We start from the raw sequence: 20098 nt of genomic DNA, 5'->3' as shown, positions 1-20098 counted from the left end.
ATTTACATCCGTTTACAATTTGAGTGATTTATTATAATAAAAGGAAAGGGAAAAAAATCCCCACGCGTTCAGGTTGTGAGGAATTCAATATATTCTTTTATCTCTTAGGCATGAAAAAGGTACAGCTTCGTTATCTAATGGAGAAATGATGACGTCATCAAAAACTGCGAAAAAACCAAGCGTCAATATTGTTGCGGCACTTTGCAAAACATTTTGGCCTTATTTTCTTGGAGCAAGTTTGTGCAAACTTTTTGTGGATCTTCTTCAGTTTGCTAGTCCCCAGTTATTAAGGCAAGTATCAAACACAAATATCTGCAGAAAAGTTTTCAGTTAGACGAAGCGGATATCTCGACTTAATTTTATGCAATAGATAAGTTAATAGCTGTCAATTAAGACTAAGGTAAAATTAAGACTTACGTTGAAAACTTTAAATAAATATATTATGTTGTGCCCGTTAAGTAATGAGATTTTTTTTTTACAGAACAGCCCTTTGAATAAAAGTAACTAATGTGTTTATGGTTTTTGACTTCTAGAGTGTGTTGTAATCGCGGTCTGGCAGCAGTTAAAGTAAGAGTGTGGGAGTGGAGCGTGTCAGAAGTTGTATCATGGAGGAAAGAGTTGGGATAAAATTTTACTGTAAATTAGGAAAAACTGCTCCGGAAGTGTTGCAAGACCTAAAAAAAAAAACAAAAAAAAAAACAAAAAACGTTTACAGCGATGAACCACGTACAAATGAAAATGTTCCTGAGGGCATCACAGTGAATGGTCAGTATTATTTAGGAGTAATGCAACGTCTGTACGCCCGCATGCGACGTCTCAGGAAAGAACTGTTCCACAATAACCATTGGTTTCGTTGCACGACAAAGCGCCCGCGCACTGTGCGATGCCTGTGAAGCAAATTTGGTTCCCGTAGACATTTTCTTCTTTCCAAAGATGAAGTGTGCCTTGAAAGGGGTGCGCTTTAGCGACATTCAGTGCATCCAACGCGGTGTGACCTAGAGATTGAAGGCGGTTCCCATTCAGGACTTCTGCCGGGCCTTCGAACACCTGTATGGAGGTAAACGTTGCGTGGAGTTGGACGGAGATTAGTTTGAATCTGTGTAATTTGCAATTCTAAATATAGTTCTTCGTTTGATAAGGCACACTGTGTACAAAGGCGTTAAAATGTATTCACCAGGAATGAGTTAAGTAGCAAAAAAAATGAATAAGGATATAATAAAGATTTTTTTTGCATGCAGATTAAGCCTAGTTTTGATCTTGTGATAACACGATGTACCGCGATATGTTTAACAGACTGAACGCGACAATGGTATTGCCCTAATGGGATTCCCTTGCCTCTATTGCAGTCTTGAGAAACTTGGACTTCAGATCTGGTCTTGTGAAATAAGTTTCTCAACACGTTATCTGGACAATAACCAAGTCCGAGTTTGGAAAATATCTCAGATATTCAGTCTACAACATCAATCAGTAAATAACGAAATTCGAAGTAGCAGTTGTTCCCGTCGTTCTTATTTCGATCCCTTGGGCGGTGCGGACACCCCTTATTGCCAAATATTGATATTTCCGAATCCCTTTCTTAGTACCTGATTAAAAAAAAAAAATAGTTAATATTTATAAACGTGCAAGTTATAAGACACTTACGGCAAATAGTGTATTTGTATTTAGAACTGAACGGGAGCAACATTTGTGACCTTGAAGCCAGTGGTACCATTTTGGTTTAGCTCCTATCGAAAAAGTAAGTCAAAAGTCTCTACATTTTAAAGTGTCTTGTCAAAAGAGCTTGCAAGATTCAAAATCCCTTATTTGATTCATAAATGCATGTCGATCTTAGGAGGAGGAGCAACTTTTAAAATATCACTGTAGCTTAATGATTTCACTTTAACTAAAATGAAAAACTGTAGCAATGAAAACCATGCTAAGCGGAAAGCAGCTTTTCACCGGCAGGACTATAATAGCACCAAAATCTAGTTAAGGAGTGTTTTTCGGAATTCTGAAGATGCCATTCCATTTATAAGTCAATAACACAAAAATCTTGAACGGTCCATTATACTAATTAAATTCTCTTACCCCAATACATGCGACAGATTCTGATCCCCTGCAAGAAAGAGCTCGCATCCCTCCCATTACCGTAATACTGAGATATCCACGATCAGATTTCTCTTCTTGGATTGACCAGCATCTCCGATCCTTCCTGGCACAAGACATTACTTCACATCTGCTAACTCTATACAAAGCCCCAATCTATTCCATGGCTTTTGAGAGGATTCTGGTGCACCAAAATCCTCTCTAAGACTTTCAGTTTTCGTCTTGTGCCTCTTCTACAGATACTTTCATGGACAGTGCTCTGCTGAATTGGCAACTTTATTCCTCCAAATGATTAAACTGCTAACCAACACCCTTTCACAGTTCTATCTTAAAACTCACTGAACCACCTTCACAGCCTCATCTTTCATTCCATCTTCTTTTGGAACGGTCTCCCCACTTTGCTTTCCCCAAAGATTACAACCCTCAGCGCTGTTCAAACAGAATGTGACCAGACTCCTCCTTTCTTCGATTTCTCTTGCCCACACACGGCACTAATGTGCTATAGGTCCTCTGACATTTCGTGTGTGGATCATATATATATATATGCGCGCACGCACAACAAGATTTTGACCAGTTCAATTGAATATACGCAGATATCTGTTACATTCTAATTTGTTGTTTTAATCCACTCAGTCAAATATATTCACTGAACTCTTCTCTTATATAGTTTTTCCAATATTTTGAGATGCTAGAAATTGTGGTTCTTTTTATATTATATTTAATAAATGCAGGCTTTGTAATTCTGCGATTCTATAGTTATTCTTTAAAATTTATGCCAAGCCTAAAAGTATATTTATTTCCAGATTGCTGATAGACTACGTAAGTTCAGACGATGCATTATGGAAGGGACTATTCTATGCCGTACTTCTTTTTGCTACTGCCACTTTACAGTCACTCTTTTTAGGTGTTTATTTCCATCGAATGTTTACACTGGGCATGCGTACAAAAACAGCCTTAATATCAGCTATTTACAAAAAGGTATGTTGCTGCTATGCTGACTGTATTCATATTTTGTAGTTTAGTACGCATTTACAATTAATATTAAGCGCTTCCGTATCAATTGGAAAAACAGTTGAACATTGCTCCCTTCAATTTGAAAAGAACCTGCATTTGATTCTGGTATTGACAACAGAAATCTTTACATGGGCTTTTTCATCTGAAGGCGAGTTAGCCGATCTCATAGCAGAGTTTTTCCCTTCCGAAAACTCAAATTTCTCATCCTGACACATTGACACATTTACTGTGTCCACATTATCTTATATTATTATTAATATAAGATAATGTGGATAGTAAATGTTAGCGGTCACAGTAAATACTTTATAATAGAATTGCCAACAGATTTGTCATAAATATAATATAAAGGGAGGGGAGAAAAACAAAAACAATTGACTAGTAGGCAACCAATCAGTCGTAAGTTAAACAGCAAAATATTAGTACAAATAAATTTCACATACATCACTTAAAGGAAACAATTTCTAGATATTTGAACAGAACAATATGGAAAAAAATAAGAATTAAGTATAATAAGAGTATAAGACCGGTTTAACCTATGCATCTGATATTAAAGCTGAAAAATGGGTTGAGATCAGTTAATACTAGTACAAGAAAATAAAACACTCAGGAATATTATAGGGAAAATAAAATTTTGAATGATATTTAACAAGTAAAAGAACAGAGAGCAAACGGGAGAAAGATGCCAAAAACGACTTAATAAATTCATGATGAAAGACAAATTGCAATAAAACCCTGTGGCCTAAGGCGATTTGAAGACTGCATTTTTGGTCTCTTGCAGTCAGCTGATAATATCAAGCCAAGTTACACACACTGTTCTACCAATCAACGAAACGTGTAAAACCAAACAATAGATGTAATTAATCGTATTTTCTCGCTTTTTGGTTATTTTCTACTAACTCGCCTTCAGTTGACACGTTCTATAAAAGGCTCTTCACGATCAACAAGAATCTCATCCAGGGTCTTTCGAGTAAAACGGGAAACGTCACATCTTCGCTGCAGAGACTAAAAATAGATGTGATTATTGTAAGCTGAATAAAATATTATTTTAACAAAAGTATTTTAATAATCTTCTTGATGAAAATTGGCAAGCTCTAATTTTGAACTAATATTCATGCACTGAAACTGGTTGGCATGTGCTTAATAATATTGAAAGATAGTTTGCGCAGTATTTATTTCAATTGTTTAACGATTCAGATCCAAGTCTTTCCAACCATAATCAGGCATTTAAACATAAAAAAAAAACTGCGCTGAATAAAACAAATATAATTGCTTATAATTGTCATATTAAAGATTAATGTTAAAGCATATAATACCTGAATAGATTTATATGTAAGCATATCATAATTTCTCTTAGAACTTATGTCTAAATCTAACTCTTCCGGCAAATATTAATATCATTGGAAATATAATAATATATTGTGAATATTACGTGTAGGGTTTGAATTGTTTAAGTAGGTGGCTTCATTTATTGCTGCCACTCTCACTTGTTCGTTTTCCAATGTTTTTTCCCCCTTTTACTTAAATTTTCGCGAACTGTTCACGAAAATTACATTCTTTCTCTAGATTATAGAATGCTCAGATGATATTTGGCTCAGGTCTGTTAAGTCTTCATTCATAACAGAAGCAGTTAAACAATTACGTTTAATTGGTATAGCTAAATGTGAACAGTATGGGTAACTTCAAAGCATTAACGGTACGTTGTGCATAAATACTATCTGTAATCAGAGACACTTTGCTTTACGAAGAATGCTAATGCTGTAATTATATCATTGTATGCTACGAAAACTACTTGATATTAAGCAACTTTTTTGTGCTACTTACATCGAAATGAAATTATTATTTTTATGGCTTCATCTACAACATTTTAATGTTTGATTTTTTGCACTTTAATAATATTTAATAATTTTTTTAATATTTAATAGTTTTATTTATTTATTTTTTCTTTTTAGTCGCTTGTCATGTCTACAAAAGCTCGCAGAGAGTCCACTCTTGGTGAAATAGTAAATCTGATGTCAGTGGATGCTCAGAGGTTCATGGATCTGATGATATACTTAAATTTAATATGGTCAGCTCCTTTCCAGATAGTACTAGCTCTTATTTTTCTCTGGCAGTTACTTGGACCGTCTGTGTTATCTGGGCTTGGAGTAATGCTTCTTTTAATTCCGGTTAATGGTTTTTTAGCTTCAAAATCTAAAAAAATTCAGGTAAGTTAAAATTCACCAACATAAACACCGAAGATCCAAAATAGTATGACCATTGCGTCTTCATGCAAATCGAAGCAACTGCAGGGAAACGACGCCGCGTATCTAGGTCGTGAATCGGTATAAATAAAGCCTGATACTGCGCTCTGTTAATAGTGTTATTCTTCAGATGGGAAGAGCAGCGGACTTAAACGAGTTTGACAAAGGCCTTGTAATAACCAGACGACTTGGTCAGAGAATTTCCGAGATGGGAAAATCTTGCAGTTGGTCACGGTCAGCCGTGGTCAGTACTTTCAAAAAGTAGTCCGAGGAGGGAAAACTCAAGTGGTTGGTCCATCGAAGCTCGAGGTGAGCGAAGGCTATCCCGGATGGTGGGAGTCAACAGAAGAGTTACTGCGGCGCAACTCGATGGTAATTTGAATGCTGGTGACGGATGTAATGTATCACAACATACAATACATTGAGCCCTGCTGAAAATAGGGCTGCGTAGCCACAGGCCGCTCCGAGTATTCATACTAACCTCGATTCGCCGTCGAAAACTCCTCAAATGGACACCCGAGCATCGAAACTGGACTTTGCATGACTGGAAGAAGGTCCGATGAATCTCGTTTCCAGTTGCACCATGTGAATGGCCGGACAGGTATGTGTCGTTTCACCTTGGGAAGTGTTGGCACCGGGATGCACCATGGGACGTAAACAAAGCATTACACTGCTTCCAGTGAAAGCAGTGTAATGCTTTGGGCAATATTCTGTTGCGAAACCATGGATCCAGTCGTTCATGTATGGGACACTATCGCGTTTATCACCTACCTAACCGTCATTGCAGATTAGGTATATTCTTTCATGGTAACGGTATTCCCTCTGGTGCCCTCTTTCAGCAGGAAATACGCCATGCCACACTACCCAGATTGTGCAAGAATGGCTTGCGGAACATGAGTAAGACTTTCAGTTTCCCTGGCTCCCGGATTTCCCAGATATTAATCCAATCGAACATCTGTGGTTTGTGTTGGAACAGCACATCCGCTCTGCGGCAGCTCAACCATGTAACTTTCAAGAGTTAAAAGATTTTCTGGTTAGGTGTTAGTACCAGATACCACAAGAAACCTTTTTAGAAATCTTGTAGCGTCGATGCCTCATAAGATATGAAATGTTTCTGGAACATGGAGGATCAACGTCATATTAGGTAGCTGGTCATAATGTTTTGGCTTTTCGGTGTGTAGTCATACCATTCTGATAGCATTACATAAGTTAGTTGGATAATTCCTAGAATTACTCACGACGTTGTAAATCCAGATGGACTCACCTGTAATGAAAGGCTAATCATAAAAATAAGCAAGAAAAATTATGAAAACTATTTTGAATTTTCAAGAGAATCCCATCTTTTCAAGATATTGGAAACGCCTCTTAAACTAAAAGCAGTTATTAGAAGATCTGAAGAGTGAGGCATGGTCTGCTGAATGATGATGTTTTACTTTCTTTTTTCATAGAAAATCCAGATATATTAGCATAGTCATCTATTACCATCTTAGTTTCCAAATCACTGGTGCCCTAAAAGTAAGATGGTCCTTTTTCCTGAATCTGTTGAAACAATTTACTTTAAGATATGCATCAGTAATGAGGAACCAACTTTTAAATTGATCTGCTATTATGCACCACGCCCAAGTAACGAGATATGAGTCTTTATTAAAAAAAAAAAAAAAAAAAAAAAAAAAAAAAAAAAAGTAGCATGTTGCTGTTAACATCCAGGTTATTCAGGATTTCTTTGGGGTATTTCAGATTGGATGAAAAGACAAAAGGCAGACGACTTCTGACGAATCGTAATTTCTTCTGCATGTTTTTCAGAGTTAGAATTTTAATTCTTAACCTTAGGGAAGTCTAAGAAGTGAAGTTTTTCTAGAAGTTTGCTCTCTCTCTCAGTTGGAAAAACTTTTCATTGATGGAAACACTTGACTTTTGACTTCAAGTAATGGATATAACTGGCAAAAATATAAAAGCGCAAATCCATATGAAAAGGAAAGAAGGTTCATTTTGTAAACAAAAAATGACATCCCCATATCTATTATTCTTGTCACTTCAAAGAAAAAGAGCCAGTTGTATGCGTGCACTACCCTGACTATTTTTTATCAGGATTGTATTGTCTGACATGAGACTCGATGGAGGGTCAGTTACTGTTGTCGGATATATATAGTTCATTTTATGCAAATAATTCGTTTATTTGGATTTTTTTAATATTTTAAGTTCCCTCTGCATTCTCCCGCGGTAATTTCCATGACGCTAGATAGAAATTAAAAAAAAATAATAAAATTTGATTCTAGCCTCCAGTTAAAGGAAATGTTTCTAGACTTTTTTCCCGTTGGTTTCCGAGTTAGTCAATCTTTGCTTGACACAAGTAAGTAGCTTAACTCTGGTTTTTAACCTCACTGCTCAGAACAAATTGACCGTTATTTCACACTTTTCCAGATAAATGCTTGGCATTAGAAACACGGAATGGGGACAGTTGTCTGCCGTAATATCATTACATATAAATACAGCTATTTGTACTTATACGAGTACAAATAGTTGGTATAAATGAGCTCATTTACTGGTGACGAGTAAAGATAGATTGATTATATTTTAAAGTTGGACTTAAAAGTTCCACTTATTCCCTTGGAGAATGAAAAGTGCTATAAGATTTTTGTTGATATTTTAAATTAAATAAATCATCTAACATCTTCAAATGGTTGAAGCAGAACTTTAGCTGTAACTTTCAGAAGTCAGTAAGCAGCTGTTTTCCATTCTTAATCATCGCCACCGATTTTTAAGACTTCGGAAGGTTAGTACAGAAGGCATTTGTCACCATCCCATGAGCCTAAACTATAACTGGTATTTATTATCTCAAATAATCCATGGTCGAGTTTTCTGTGTTGTAGATTTTTAATCCAAGTGTCGGAAAAAACAATCTTACTTACCTGTGTTAAAGATCGACTAACCCAATAGTTGGCTGGAAAAAGCCTAGAAAAATTCCTATGGTTAGCAATTAGAATTGAATCTATAACGATCTTTCTTCTGACGTTCCAGCATTATGGAACCAAAAACATGTCACACTGGGCTATTCCAGGCACTCGGTATTTTGAATTCTAGAATGTTATTTTTAATTTTATTTTTTATTTATAAAATTAACAGGTTTTACAGATGGAAAGTAAAGACATGCGAGTGAAACTAATGAATGAGATATTGAATGGGATAAAAGTACTGAAACTATATGCCTGGGAACTTCCATTTCAAAAACAAATAGAAGACATCCGCAATAAAGAAATGACCGAGTTGAAGAAAATTTCTTATTGGAATGCTTGGGGTATATTTTTGTGGACTTGTTCTCCTTTTCTGGTGAGTATCAGTTTCAGATATTACTTTGTTTGCATGGTTGGAATATGACTTGAATTAGATCAAAAACAATCTTAAGTTGGCATTTAATGATTTCTTCGGTTTTGTAGTACTGTACTATACAATATTATTTCTTGTGACAAATGCATTAGAAAGGTAACTACTTTAAAAATATATATATATTTTGATAAGTAATCGTAAAGTATCAAGATGTGCATTCAGAAACTGAAATGAAGAAAATTAATAAAGTTTCGCAATGCATGTGATAAAAGTGAAATCAGAGCTTGCTTCCAGTTTGAAAAGTCTTCTAGTCCGTGTGACTAGATTGACGTTATCTGGATCTTATTTTAGAACTCGCCATTTCACTTAGATTAAACCAGTAATGCTGTACTCGCATAACTGCTTTGTATCACTGTAACAGAATGAGGACCAAATTTATGAGCCTCCAAAACATGCTTATTGTTGTCTTTTGTAAGTTTTCATAACTTTTGACAGATGTTAATATCCAACAGGACGAATTTTCTAACTAAAACAACTGCATTGTCTACCATTTACTATTGAGGTATTTATAGTGCACTGCTACCAATTGCAGTATTATTTGCTGGGTTTACATAAAAATTTTCAACTACTACATTTTTCTATACACGTTACCTCTAAATTTTTTCCCGTTTTATAGTCCTGAACTGTTATCAACATCCCTGTTATCTTTACCTAAAAGAGAATGTAGTCCACTGAATGTGAAATTCATTTCGATTTGGAATATTTTACTTTTCAGGTTTTCAGCAAAGCTTGAATAATTTAAATTACATTAAGCATAATTCAGGATCTGCTATATATCTGATTGCTTGGAAACCAGTAATTGTTTCGAATTTTGATATGTGCCATATTTAAAACTGGGTGTGGAACCTTTACATTGATATCAATGCTCCGAATGGGAGATCAAATTTTCATTATTAGTCATGAAAGCTATAAAATAGTTTTTATAGCTTTCATGACTTAAAAAGTATAAATGGGAGATTTTCATGCTTCACCTTCCTTTCTCTGAGCATAACTGGCGTATGTGAAAGGCCAGCTTGCGATTATTGTTATCCTGATTCGACTATGAAATATAGAATATACGATCTCAATGTTTTAATCCCCCCCCCCACTTCAACCCAGCGGTTATGAAAGATTCTATGAATTACATGCAAGAGATTGTTTCTTAAAAATATGTAGCTATTACAACGGAAACAGTTTAACAAGCGTGTTTTGTTTTTTTTTTAAGTGCGACAAACTTGAGTAATTCACTATGAATAGTTTATATCAACTTTTGAATGATTAACCAGGTTTAACTTGTAGGCTTTATTCCGAGAAACTGAATCTTTCTCCAAATGTATATTTGCAGAAACATTGTTTTAACAATAAAAAGTCTACGAGTCCAAACAATCTGGCTAATCGTTCAGAGTGAAACAAATGCTTAAGCTGGAACATTTATATTATTGGTCTTCCAACAGGAGACAGAAATCCATCAAGTGTTGCGAATGGCATTTATTACCCAAATTCATGTTTATATGAATGTTCATGTAACTATTTTCAAATGTGTTCAGAAATAATCAAATGTAACACTCTTTGACCACGAGTTCCTTCTGTCAGCATGCTGCTTGAAAAAGTTGTCCCGCAACATCTCAATAAATTCAATTTCATTCTTCTCATGCGATTTCATAGCTACCCAATCGGTTAATTAAAGTCCCCCATTGTGATCACCCTTATCGCACCATCGTTTTTATTTGATGCATTTCTTCGTAACTAGCAACAGATCCACCAGGTTTATAACAACACCCCACTATGTATTTTTTCTTGTTAGATTCCACCTCACACCAAATTGCTTCAAACTCACTTCCACATGAAAAACGGTTACTAGTATTGCAGTCATTGGTCTCAACTCTAACTGAATTCAAGTCATCTGATATCATTAGCAGCATGCTCTCCTATCCTGTCTATTCTTCCTAAAAATACTGTACCCCTTGCACTCGATTCCAGTTAATACCAGTGGCGCGCCTAGAGCGGAGGGGACAAGGGGCACTGGCACCCCCAAAGAAAAAGGAAAAAAACACTAGAAAATTTTCCACAAATCTTTTCCTAATTAAAATTCTTTTTTTTTTAAATTTATTTTATTTATGTTGTGTCGTGTCTCCTATACTACTTATGAATTAGCGATCATTGCAGATGCTCGGTCACAGGTCGTATACAATGCGTAGTGTGTATTCTCAAATCGTCTGCTTCTGATAACCAAGTCTAGCTAATGCCTATAACATGAGTTCCCAATATATTAACCAAGACAACAAACTCTACTCCTTTGTTTCTGATACTCCTAGCATTCGTGTGCAGACATAATGAATTACTTTCATGCTGTTTAGTATCCACTTGTCTGTGGTCTGCATGGCATAGCTCGACAAGTTGCAGATATCTGTTCTTCTCTAGTTTTCCTTATTTATGTGGACATAAATAATGCGGTCCGAACACAGAATCGTTTTCTCTTCATAAGATTTTTCCATAATAATAATCATTCCCATCATTAACACAGATATCTAACATTGTCGCTCTTACAGATTCTCACAATTCCTGCCATCAGCAGAATTCTGCAGAGTTTACAACTGCGTGGTTGGAACCACGCAGTTGTAAACTCTGCTAAATTTTCTTAAATTTCTCCGCTAAACCTAGTGTTATGTATATTGAATTTGTATGTTTTTTTTTATGTAGTTACCACCCACGAACGATTATTACTAAACCTGTAGTACATTTGTACCGTGGGTATGCGGTACAAAAATGGAAAAAAAAAAAAAAAACTTTTTGTCAATTTTATGTATTTTTTGTATATTTTATTTATTTTTACATGGTCCGGAAGCCCTGCTCTAGCGACTAAACATGGAACTTTTTCAGTCACTTCGACCTCCAATAAGTGGGGCGATGAAATTCACCTTCCACCTAAAAACAATTCCAAACATTCATGCCCATTGCAGGATTCAAACCCACGACCTGTTGGTTGGAGAGCGGATATATGCTAAACACTCGGCCAACCAGGCCGGCAAATGTATAAATAAGTTAATTTGATTTTTTTTTTTTTAATGTTTCGCATATTTGCAATTGATTATAGCCGAAATGTTAATGCCCTTCTAATTATTCGTGTTTGAGTGAAATAATATAATTTTTCCCAAGTTGTTTTTTCTGAAGCGGGGGGGGCGGTACGTCGGTATTAGTAAAATTTTAAAAGGAATGCGTTGGTAATGAAACTTTGGGAAACTGCTGTAGGGTATTTTAGTACCATTCTGTTTTCAAGATACGGTTATGGGTGGAACATGTTTCAGACGCACACTACCGTCTTGAACATGGATAGAGATGGAGTTGATTATAAGATGTTGAATTTCTGCCATATACCCAGCTGATTTGATTACACTAGACACTTTTATCTGCTAATTACTTAAAGGATATCAGATGATATCCTTTAAGGATATCAGATGATATCTAGTTAAAAAAAACTAGATGTACTCCTGCAAACTAAGCATGACAGTGATGAGAGATCTGTGCATCGATCTCAGTTAAAAAGAAACATAGTTCTTCTGATGAATAATTCTCGTATGTTAGAGGTAAACACACTGTTTTGAATGAATGATAACGAAACCACTTATCTTCTTTATTTACAAATAAAAATATTCTGACATGAAATGCGTTCATTTTCATTAATCTTCTCTAAATATGAAAAATAAACATTGAAAAGACTGTTTTTTCTATGCAATGATAACCTACTTTGTGATTTGTCTTTTGCAGGTAGCATTAGCAAGTTTTGCATCGTTCGTGTTATCCGACAAAGATAATATTTTGGATGCTACAACTGCTTTCGTTTCAATCTCATTGTTTAATATTTTGCGATTCCCATTGACCATGTTACCCAATTTGATTACAACCATGATTATGGTAAGTTAGAAATTGGAAAATTTTTTTTCCTTCTTTTTTTCCCCCTTATCTTAAATGAATGATTTTGAAATTTGGATTTTTCCTTCCCCGTTGTTTCGTGTTTATACATTATTCGTGACACCAGAGGCCTAGCTAGAGGGAGGCGGAAGGGCGATCTGTCCCGGGCAGCACTTTGAACATTTTTGAACTATTGCAGTTAATTCTAAAATACAGTCTCGAGAACTCATTTTCAACTATTGTAATACTACAGCGAATTTTCCTCACAATTGCAGTAAGTGTTGCTAGTTGTGAGAGGAGTTTTTCTAAATAAAATTGATTAAAATTACCTACATTACTACGAAATCGACGATTTTGCTAACAGAAAAGCAAGAAAAATAACATTTTAGAATATCGAAATTAAAGTTTTTTCTTCGAAAATAAACATAGTGTTTTAATTTATTTCCCTATAGGTTGTTTTGACTTTTTGTAGTATTTTTGGTATGTATTGAGAGGGGCGGCTTCATGCCTGGTAGATCAACAACAGATGCTATCTTTGGGTTACGACAGATGATGGAAAAATATCGAGAGAAACAAAGGGAGCTACATCTGGTATTTATTGATCTGGAGAAAGCATACGATAGAGTGCCAAGGCAAGAAGTCTGGAGGTGTCTGAGGGAGAAGAAGGTGCCGGAGAAATATGTCAGGTTGGTGCAGGAAATGTACAGAAATGTGAAGACAAGTGTTCGGACCTGTTTGGGACAGACAGAAAGTTTTCAAGTAACAGTTGGCTTGCATCAAGGGTCAGCATTAAGTCCGTTTCTGTTTAATATTGTGATGGAGGTGGTAACAGAGGAGGTGAGAGAAGATGCACCTTGGACAATGTTGTATGCAGATGACATCTTGCTGTGTGTAGATTCAAGAGAAGAAGCGGAAACTAAACTGGAAAGATGGAGAAAAGTACTGGAAGAGAGAGGTATGAGACTGAGCAGAAGTAAGACAGAGTATATGTGTTGCGCAGTGGGCGGTGGCCAGGAGACAGACCTGGAGCTGGAAGGAAATGTCATCAGGAAGGTGAGAGACTTTAGATACTTAGGTTCGACAGTGGAAGAAGATGGAGGAGGTGAGAAGGAAGTGGGATGCAGGATACAAGCAGGTTGGAGGAACTGGAGGGAGATGGCTGGAGTGTTATGTGATAAGAGGGTGCCGATCAATCTGAAAGGCAAAATTTATAGGACAGTAGTGAGGCCAGCTATGACATATGCTATAGAAACTGTGGCCCTGAGGAAAAATAACATTAGCAGGATGGAAGTAGCAGAGATGAGAATGCTTAGGTGGATGTGCGGTGTGACCAGAAAGGATCATCTGAGAAATGACTATGTCAGGGGAACAGTGAAAGTTACGAACTTAGGAGCGAAAATACAGGAGGCAAGGTTGAGATGGTTTGGTCATGTGATGAGGAGGGAGGACGAATATGTGGGAAGAAGAGTCATGCAGATGGATGTGCAAGGAAGGCGGAAGCGTGGGCGGCCAAAGAAGAGATGGAGGGAGCTGGTAGAAGAGGACTTGAAGATGAAGAACTTGGATGTGGTGACAGCCCAAGACAGGAAGGTGTGGAGGAGACTCATAACAAACAGTGACCCCACTTAAGTGGGAGAAGCTGCAGAAGAAGAAGAATTGAGAGGGGCGGCAAACTCAGGGATCGCCCGGGTGGCAAAAGCTCTAGCTACACTACTGCGTGACACCTCCAATGAGTCCGAAGACTCATCGCAGGAGGACACCCACTGCATAACTCTCCGTCTCCACTACTACACCGAACCGCTACTACCAATTATCTACATCAACGCCATCTACCGCCCACCACCACCAATACTAGTATTCTTTTTGTCTGTAAATTGCGTGTTTTATAGGGCCGATTTGTCTGTATGATATTTGAAAGGTTTGGTGAACGTAAGAATTGTTCCGCAAATCTTGACGTAAAGGATTTAAATCACTCTACTTCCACCTGTTAATTCCGTTATTGCGTATGTGTTTACAATACGACACTAGTACATTAACATATTTAAAAAGGTTATTTCCATTTCACAAGATGCAGTTTAGTGACAGCTCAGAGTTTTAGTGAATAAATTTATCCTTAGTAAATAAATTTAAATAAGGAGAGTACAATGTAATAACCCTGAAAATATTTGCATAATTAGCTATAAACATTGTATATAAATTTATGGTACTAATGTACTCAATAACTACAATAAATTATTCAACTTTCTTGTATGCGTTTAAAATTAACTCTAGAGAGTCTTCGAACTCCAAACAAACATCTAGATAACAATGTTTGTATTATGGTACGAAACTTAAATGTTTGCCATATAAGTGTTTAATCAAAACTTATCTTTGCAGGTCAGTGTCTCCGTTAAAAGATTAAACAAATATCTGAGTAACGAGGAACTAACTCCTTACGTTAATCGTAATCATACATATAGTAAGTAACATTTAAAGGCAAGTATGATCTTTTTTAAAATTTTTAAATAAATTTCTCCATTAATGTGCACTCTGATTGGCAAGGAAAAAAAAAACATATATATCAGAATACTTGAAATAATTTTCAGAGTAGTTTTTGAAAAAAAATTATTTTATTTTTATTGCATGCAATAGGAATCATTTGCAATTTCAGAATGTTTGGACATTTTCTCATGAATTTCGTAATCCTCCCCCCCTTCAAATATCAGTCCTACACATAAGAGGTTGAAGAGTTTAAGCCTAAAGTGTAGCTGAGCAAACTATGCGGAAATTTTTTTTTTAAATTTGAGCAGCTAAAAGTAGTGTAGAAAATGCAAATATAATAACTATATTTTATTCAAAAGTATATTATCAATATTTCGATAACCTCCATGAAGAGGCCCACACTCAACCAGTAGCATGTCTATCATAATGAAGTTACACTCCTCGCCAGTGACGCACCCAGAAGAGGGGGGAAGGGAGCCCTTCCCCCTCCAAATAAAAAAGGAAAAAAAAAACGGGAAAAATTTTCAAAAATCTTTTCCTAATTAAAAATCGTTTTTTTTTATTTATGTTGTATCGTGTCTAATGTCTATACTACTTATGAATTAGCGATCATCGCAGATGCTCAGTCATAAGTCGTATGCAATGCGTAGTGTGTATTCTCAAATCGTCTACTCAATTCGGGCACCCCCCAAGATTAAATCATGAGTGCGCTACTGCTTCTCGCATTCGCAATGCATTCCACTCACCAACAACTCTCCACGTAAAAAATCTGTTCCTCATACCCTTCTTCCCCACATCTTTATACAACATCAAGGGATCTTCTCTCGTTCTTCCCATCTTAGCATCCACTCTTTTTATGATTCCTTCTGTGGTAATCTGGTAGAGTCCCTTAACCAAGTTGAAGGTCTCTATCATATCTTCTCTTTTCCTCCTATCCACCACACTCTGTATTCTACATTCTCTCAAATGTAAAGCTTTATCTTGCTATTACTTTGGTCATTCGCCCTTCAACCCTCTCTAGTGTTTCCACATCACAATGAAACCAGGAGACCAAATCTGAGCACAATAGTCCATATGTAGTCGGACCAGTCTTATATAGTGGCGCTACCCTTCCTTCAATAAGAATATGTAACTGCAGTAAAATTTAAATTACTTTAAATCATAGTTTCGTCAATATCTCGCTGTCAACTCTTTGAAAATAACTTTGTGCCATGCTTGCGCGCCCAACAACTCCGATTAATATAAAAACTTGCATTCATAATGTGGTTGTGACATAGCCCGAACAGTGGCGTACTCATGATTTAATCTTGGGGGGGGGGGGAGAATTGAGTAGGATTTGAGAATACCCACTACGCATTGCATACGACCTATGACTGAGCATCTGCAGTGATCGCCAATACATGATACCCGTGATCTTCTCTGTCCCGGCTCGGGCAAACGAAGTAGCTCTCGGTCTGCCCGTGCACTACCTTGTTCACCTTGCGTTCACACCGGCTTTGATTTCCGAGAGCTATAGGGTATTCCCACCTTATGTGACCGCTAATTCATAAGTAGTATAGAAATAGAACACTCGACACAACATAAATAAAAAAAAAATTAATTTCAATTAGGAAAAGATTTTTGGAAAATTTTGTAGTGTAGTGTTTTTCCTTTTTTTGGAGGGGGAGGTCCCCTTTCCCCCATGGGTGCACCACTGGCCTGGCAAGATAGTTTCAAGTTATGACGTATTTTGCAGTCGGATTTCGGAAGCTTGTGCAGAAGAGAGAAAGGAGGAGGAGGTTGGGGGAAGAGGATGCTTACAATAAAGAGTCAAAACATAGGGAAATGAGATTCGTGAACTCCTGTATAGAGCGCACAGTCTCGTGCTCACTGCATTTCCTCGACAGCTGTTTTTCTCTACATATACCTATACTTGGAATCCTAGACGATATTACCTTGTCAGAGTAAGTGGGTAGCATTATTCGCTGGCTGGTTTTCGAAGCCTTCTCTTGATGAGTTAATTTATCAGATTGGGTCTCGTGTACTGTTCTAGCCGTAGACGTGGGGAACAATTTTAATTGTATGCTCTGGAATGGAGGTGGCTTGGTCCCTAAAGTGTATACTGACCATTGAAGGCCATTATTCTTGTATACACGCTTTATGAAAGAAGAAGAAACAGGGAGACAGAAATCTGACATCCTGTTTTGGAGACCCGAGCATAAATTACCTCCAGTCTCTGATATGTCAGATGGTAACCTTTCCAAAGGCAGATGAAAGTTGCATCTGCTACTTACAGAATTTGATGTGTTTTATTCATATTTATTTACGTATGATTTTGAACTTTTGAAAACTTTAGTTATGGAGAACGCTTCTTATTTAAAGCACTTTAAGGAAAGCTGCAGTATTTTAACCCACGCTGTTTGGAAAAAAGTCAACAAACAAATCCATGGGCAAGGTGCATCATGCCATGTGACGAGTCACGTATTTGCAGCCTGTATAAATTAGGGGAATATGATGCTCTCAAGTTAGTGCAACTGTGTCCGGGTGGAATAATTGCGAGAAGGGAACTAATGCAATTTGAAAGGGGCGTTGTGATAGGATGCCATGGTGCAGGCCTTTCTGTTCAGCAAATTGTTGACAAATTGGACCAACCCAGAACAATCAGTTATACCATACTGAATTAGAAGCGCAAGGAGTCAACTGCAAATGCTACCTACAGTGGACGACCCACCACACTCACCGAACATAACTGTAGGGTACTACGAAGGATAATATGTAAAGCCGCCATTGGTTGGCTAACACATTGAATGTGGAGTTCCGGGCATCGGCTGGAACAAGAATCTGCACGAAAACATTCAGAACCAATGCTCGCAGATTTCCATGGTAGGACCGCAATATGCCTACCCACACTATCCGAACCAACATGCAGCGTTGTCTTCAGTAGTGCACAGAGCATGCACAATGGTATGTGTTAGCTTGGAAAGCTGTGTTATGAAATGACGAATCACGCTATACCCTCGACCGAACAGCACAGTTGTGGGTGTGGCGGATTCCCCGTGAACGTCCCTTACCAGGGTGTGTAACCCCAACTGTGAAATTCAGAGGCGGCAGTGTGATGGTATTGTCACATGGTTTATGGCGTCAAGAACATTGTACTTCGAGAGGTTTCAGAACATTTTCGACAATGCAATGCTTCCTGCTTTATGGCGTTTCTGTCAAACTGGCCATTGTCTCTTTCTGCAAGACACTATCAAGGCTACTCCTGTAACTGCGTGGTTTGTGGACATGAACGTCTCCGCACTTGACTTCTTTGCAGGTCCCTGATCAACTCTGTTTTAAACTGGGATGAAGTGCAGCATCAGGTGAGGTCAAGGGAAGTCCACTCTATAACAATCTGGACCTCATCACATGCCCACAGGAAAAATGGTCCAAAATTCTCATTGATCACTAAACTAGACTTGTGGAAAGTATGTCCTGTAACATTGCAACAGTCAGTGCCGCAAGACGAGTTCCTGCATATTATTATGGTGAGTACCATGGCCGTTTGTTACTCACATTGTGATCTCTGTTGACTTCTTTCCAAGCAGTATATTTATCGACTGCAATGAATACAATACTATTTATTATTATTACGGGCAACTCCAGGGAGTCGACAGACTCATCTAGGGAGGCTCTAACATGTCAAGAACAACTATTCGACATTCACACAGTATCTATTATACCTCGCCTTGAACTCATTCACAGTCATGGCACTCACAATGGACTCTGGCAGCTTATTCCACTCATTCACCACTCTCCAAGTAAAAAAACTTAGCTCTAACACCCTTGCTAACTACATTCTTTCCCAGCTTCCATGTATGGCCTCTAGTCCTCCCACCACCAGCCCTATTCGCATTAATCCTGAATTAATCTTATAGAAACCCTTCACTAATTTCAATGTCTCAATCATATCATCCCTTTTAGGCCTATCAACCAACTTCTGCAACCCACAAATCTTCAACCTGTTGTCATAAGGTTCATTCCATAGACCTGCTATCATCTTGGTCACTCGTCTCTGGATCCTCCCCACCTCCTCCCCATGTAGTTTACACATCTGTTTGCAAATCTTTTAAATACGAGTATAATATTATGATCATTGCGTGACACCTCCAAGGAGTCCAAAGACTAGTCCTGGGAGGACTAGTCCTCCTAGGACTAGTTCAAATACTCTACTTCGCTACACACATCTAAATGTCTTTCCTCCTGTTGATTGGATTTTAACGATATGCAGTATATGCGAACACAGATTGATAAGCAAATAAGTATTTTATTTCGCTGGTATTCTATCCAGCATCTTCAGAGCACATGAACAAAGTTTGTTACAGTAGCAAGACAACAGCAATCCGGTGTAACAGTGAGACTAGTATGAGTGATTGTAGCGTGCAACACAAAGACTAAAGTCCTAATTAGGCGCCATCTAAGTTGGGAAAAAGAAAACACGAGAGAGAAAAAGCAAGTATTAATTTGGTCTTGGGATGACTGTCTCCCAAATGTTTGGTAGATTTATGCAGCCATATTTCTTGAGGTTTGGAGAATGTTTCAAGGCTTTTGATTCTAGGAACAACTTCTCTGACTTGTAAAGGCTTCTGCAGCACTTTTTTTTTCCAATTGATCCTGTGTGCGAGGGGTATCCAAAGCATGGTCTGCTAAACCCGCCTGGCCATAGCGACTGATCCACTTTCTCGTGTTTTTTTTTTCTTCAACTTAGATGGCTCCTAATTATTATTATTGTTGCGGGCAACTCCAAGGAGTCGACAGACTCATCAAGGGAGACTCTAACATCATGTCAAGAACAACTATTCGACATCCACACAGTATCTATCATACCTCGCCTTGAACTCCTTCACAGTCATGGCACCCACAACAGACTCTGGCAGCTTATTCCACTCGTTCACCATTCTCCAAGTAAAAAACCTAGCTCTAACAACCTTGCTAACCATATACTTGCCCAGCTTCCATGTATGGCCCCCTAGTCCTCCCACCACCAG

General features: G+C 37.5%; 1 protein-coding gene across 3 annotated transcripts in view; it reads left to right on the top strand.

Moving 5' to 3' along the window:
• LOC150104066 (multidrug resistance-associated protein 1-like) overlaps nt 1–20098 on the top strand; it is a 359631-nt gene that overhangs the window by 78003 nt on the left and 261530 nt on the right. For all 3 annotated transcript variants that reach the window (XM_090397253.1, XM_090397254.1, XM_090397255.1), the window contains 6 exons: nt 109–291; nt 2889–3063; nt 5049–5303; nt 8463–8666; nt 12468–12614; nt 14988–15069. In XM_090397253.1, the coding sequence (XP_090253379.1) occupies nt 109–291; nt 2889–3063; nt 5049–5303; nt 8463–8666; nt 12468–12614; nt 14988–15069 (1046 nt within the window). The remainder of the gene's footprint in view (nt 1–108; nt 292–2888; nt 3064–5048; nt 5304–8462; nt 8667–12467; nt 12615–14987; nt 15070–20098) is intronic.

This window comes from Typopeltis vanoorti, chromosome 8, assembly GCF_054136105.1.
Source record: "Typopeltis vanoorti isolate ZY-2024b chromosome 8, IOZ_Tvanoo_1.0, whole genome shotgun sequence".
Taxonomy (NCBI): Eukaryota; Metazoa; Arthropoda; class Arachnida; order Uropygi; family Thelyphonidae; genus Typopeltis; species Typopeltis vanoorti.
The sequence above is the reverse complement of the archived record's forward strand: the minus strand, read 5'-3'. Positions and strand labels throughout refer to the sequence as shown.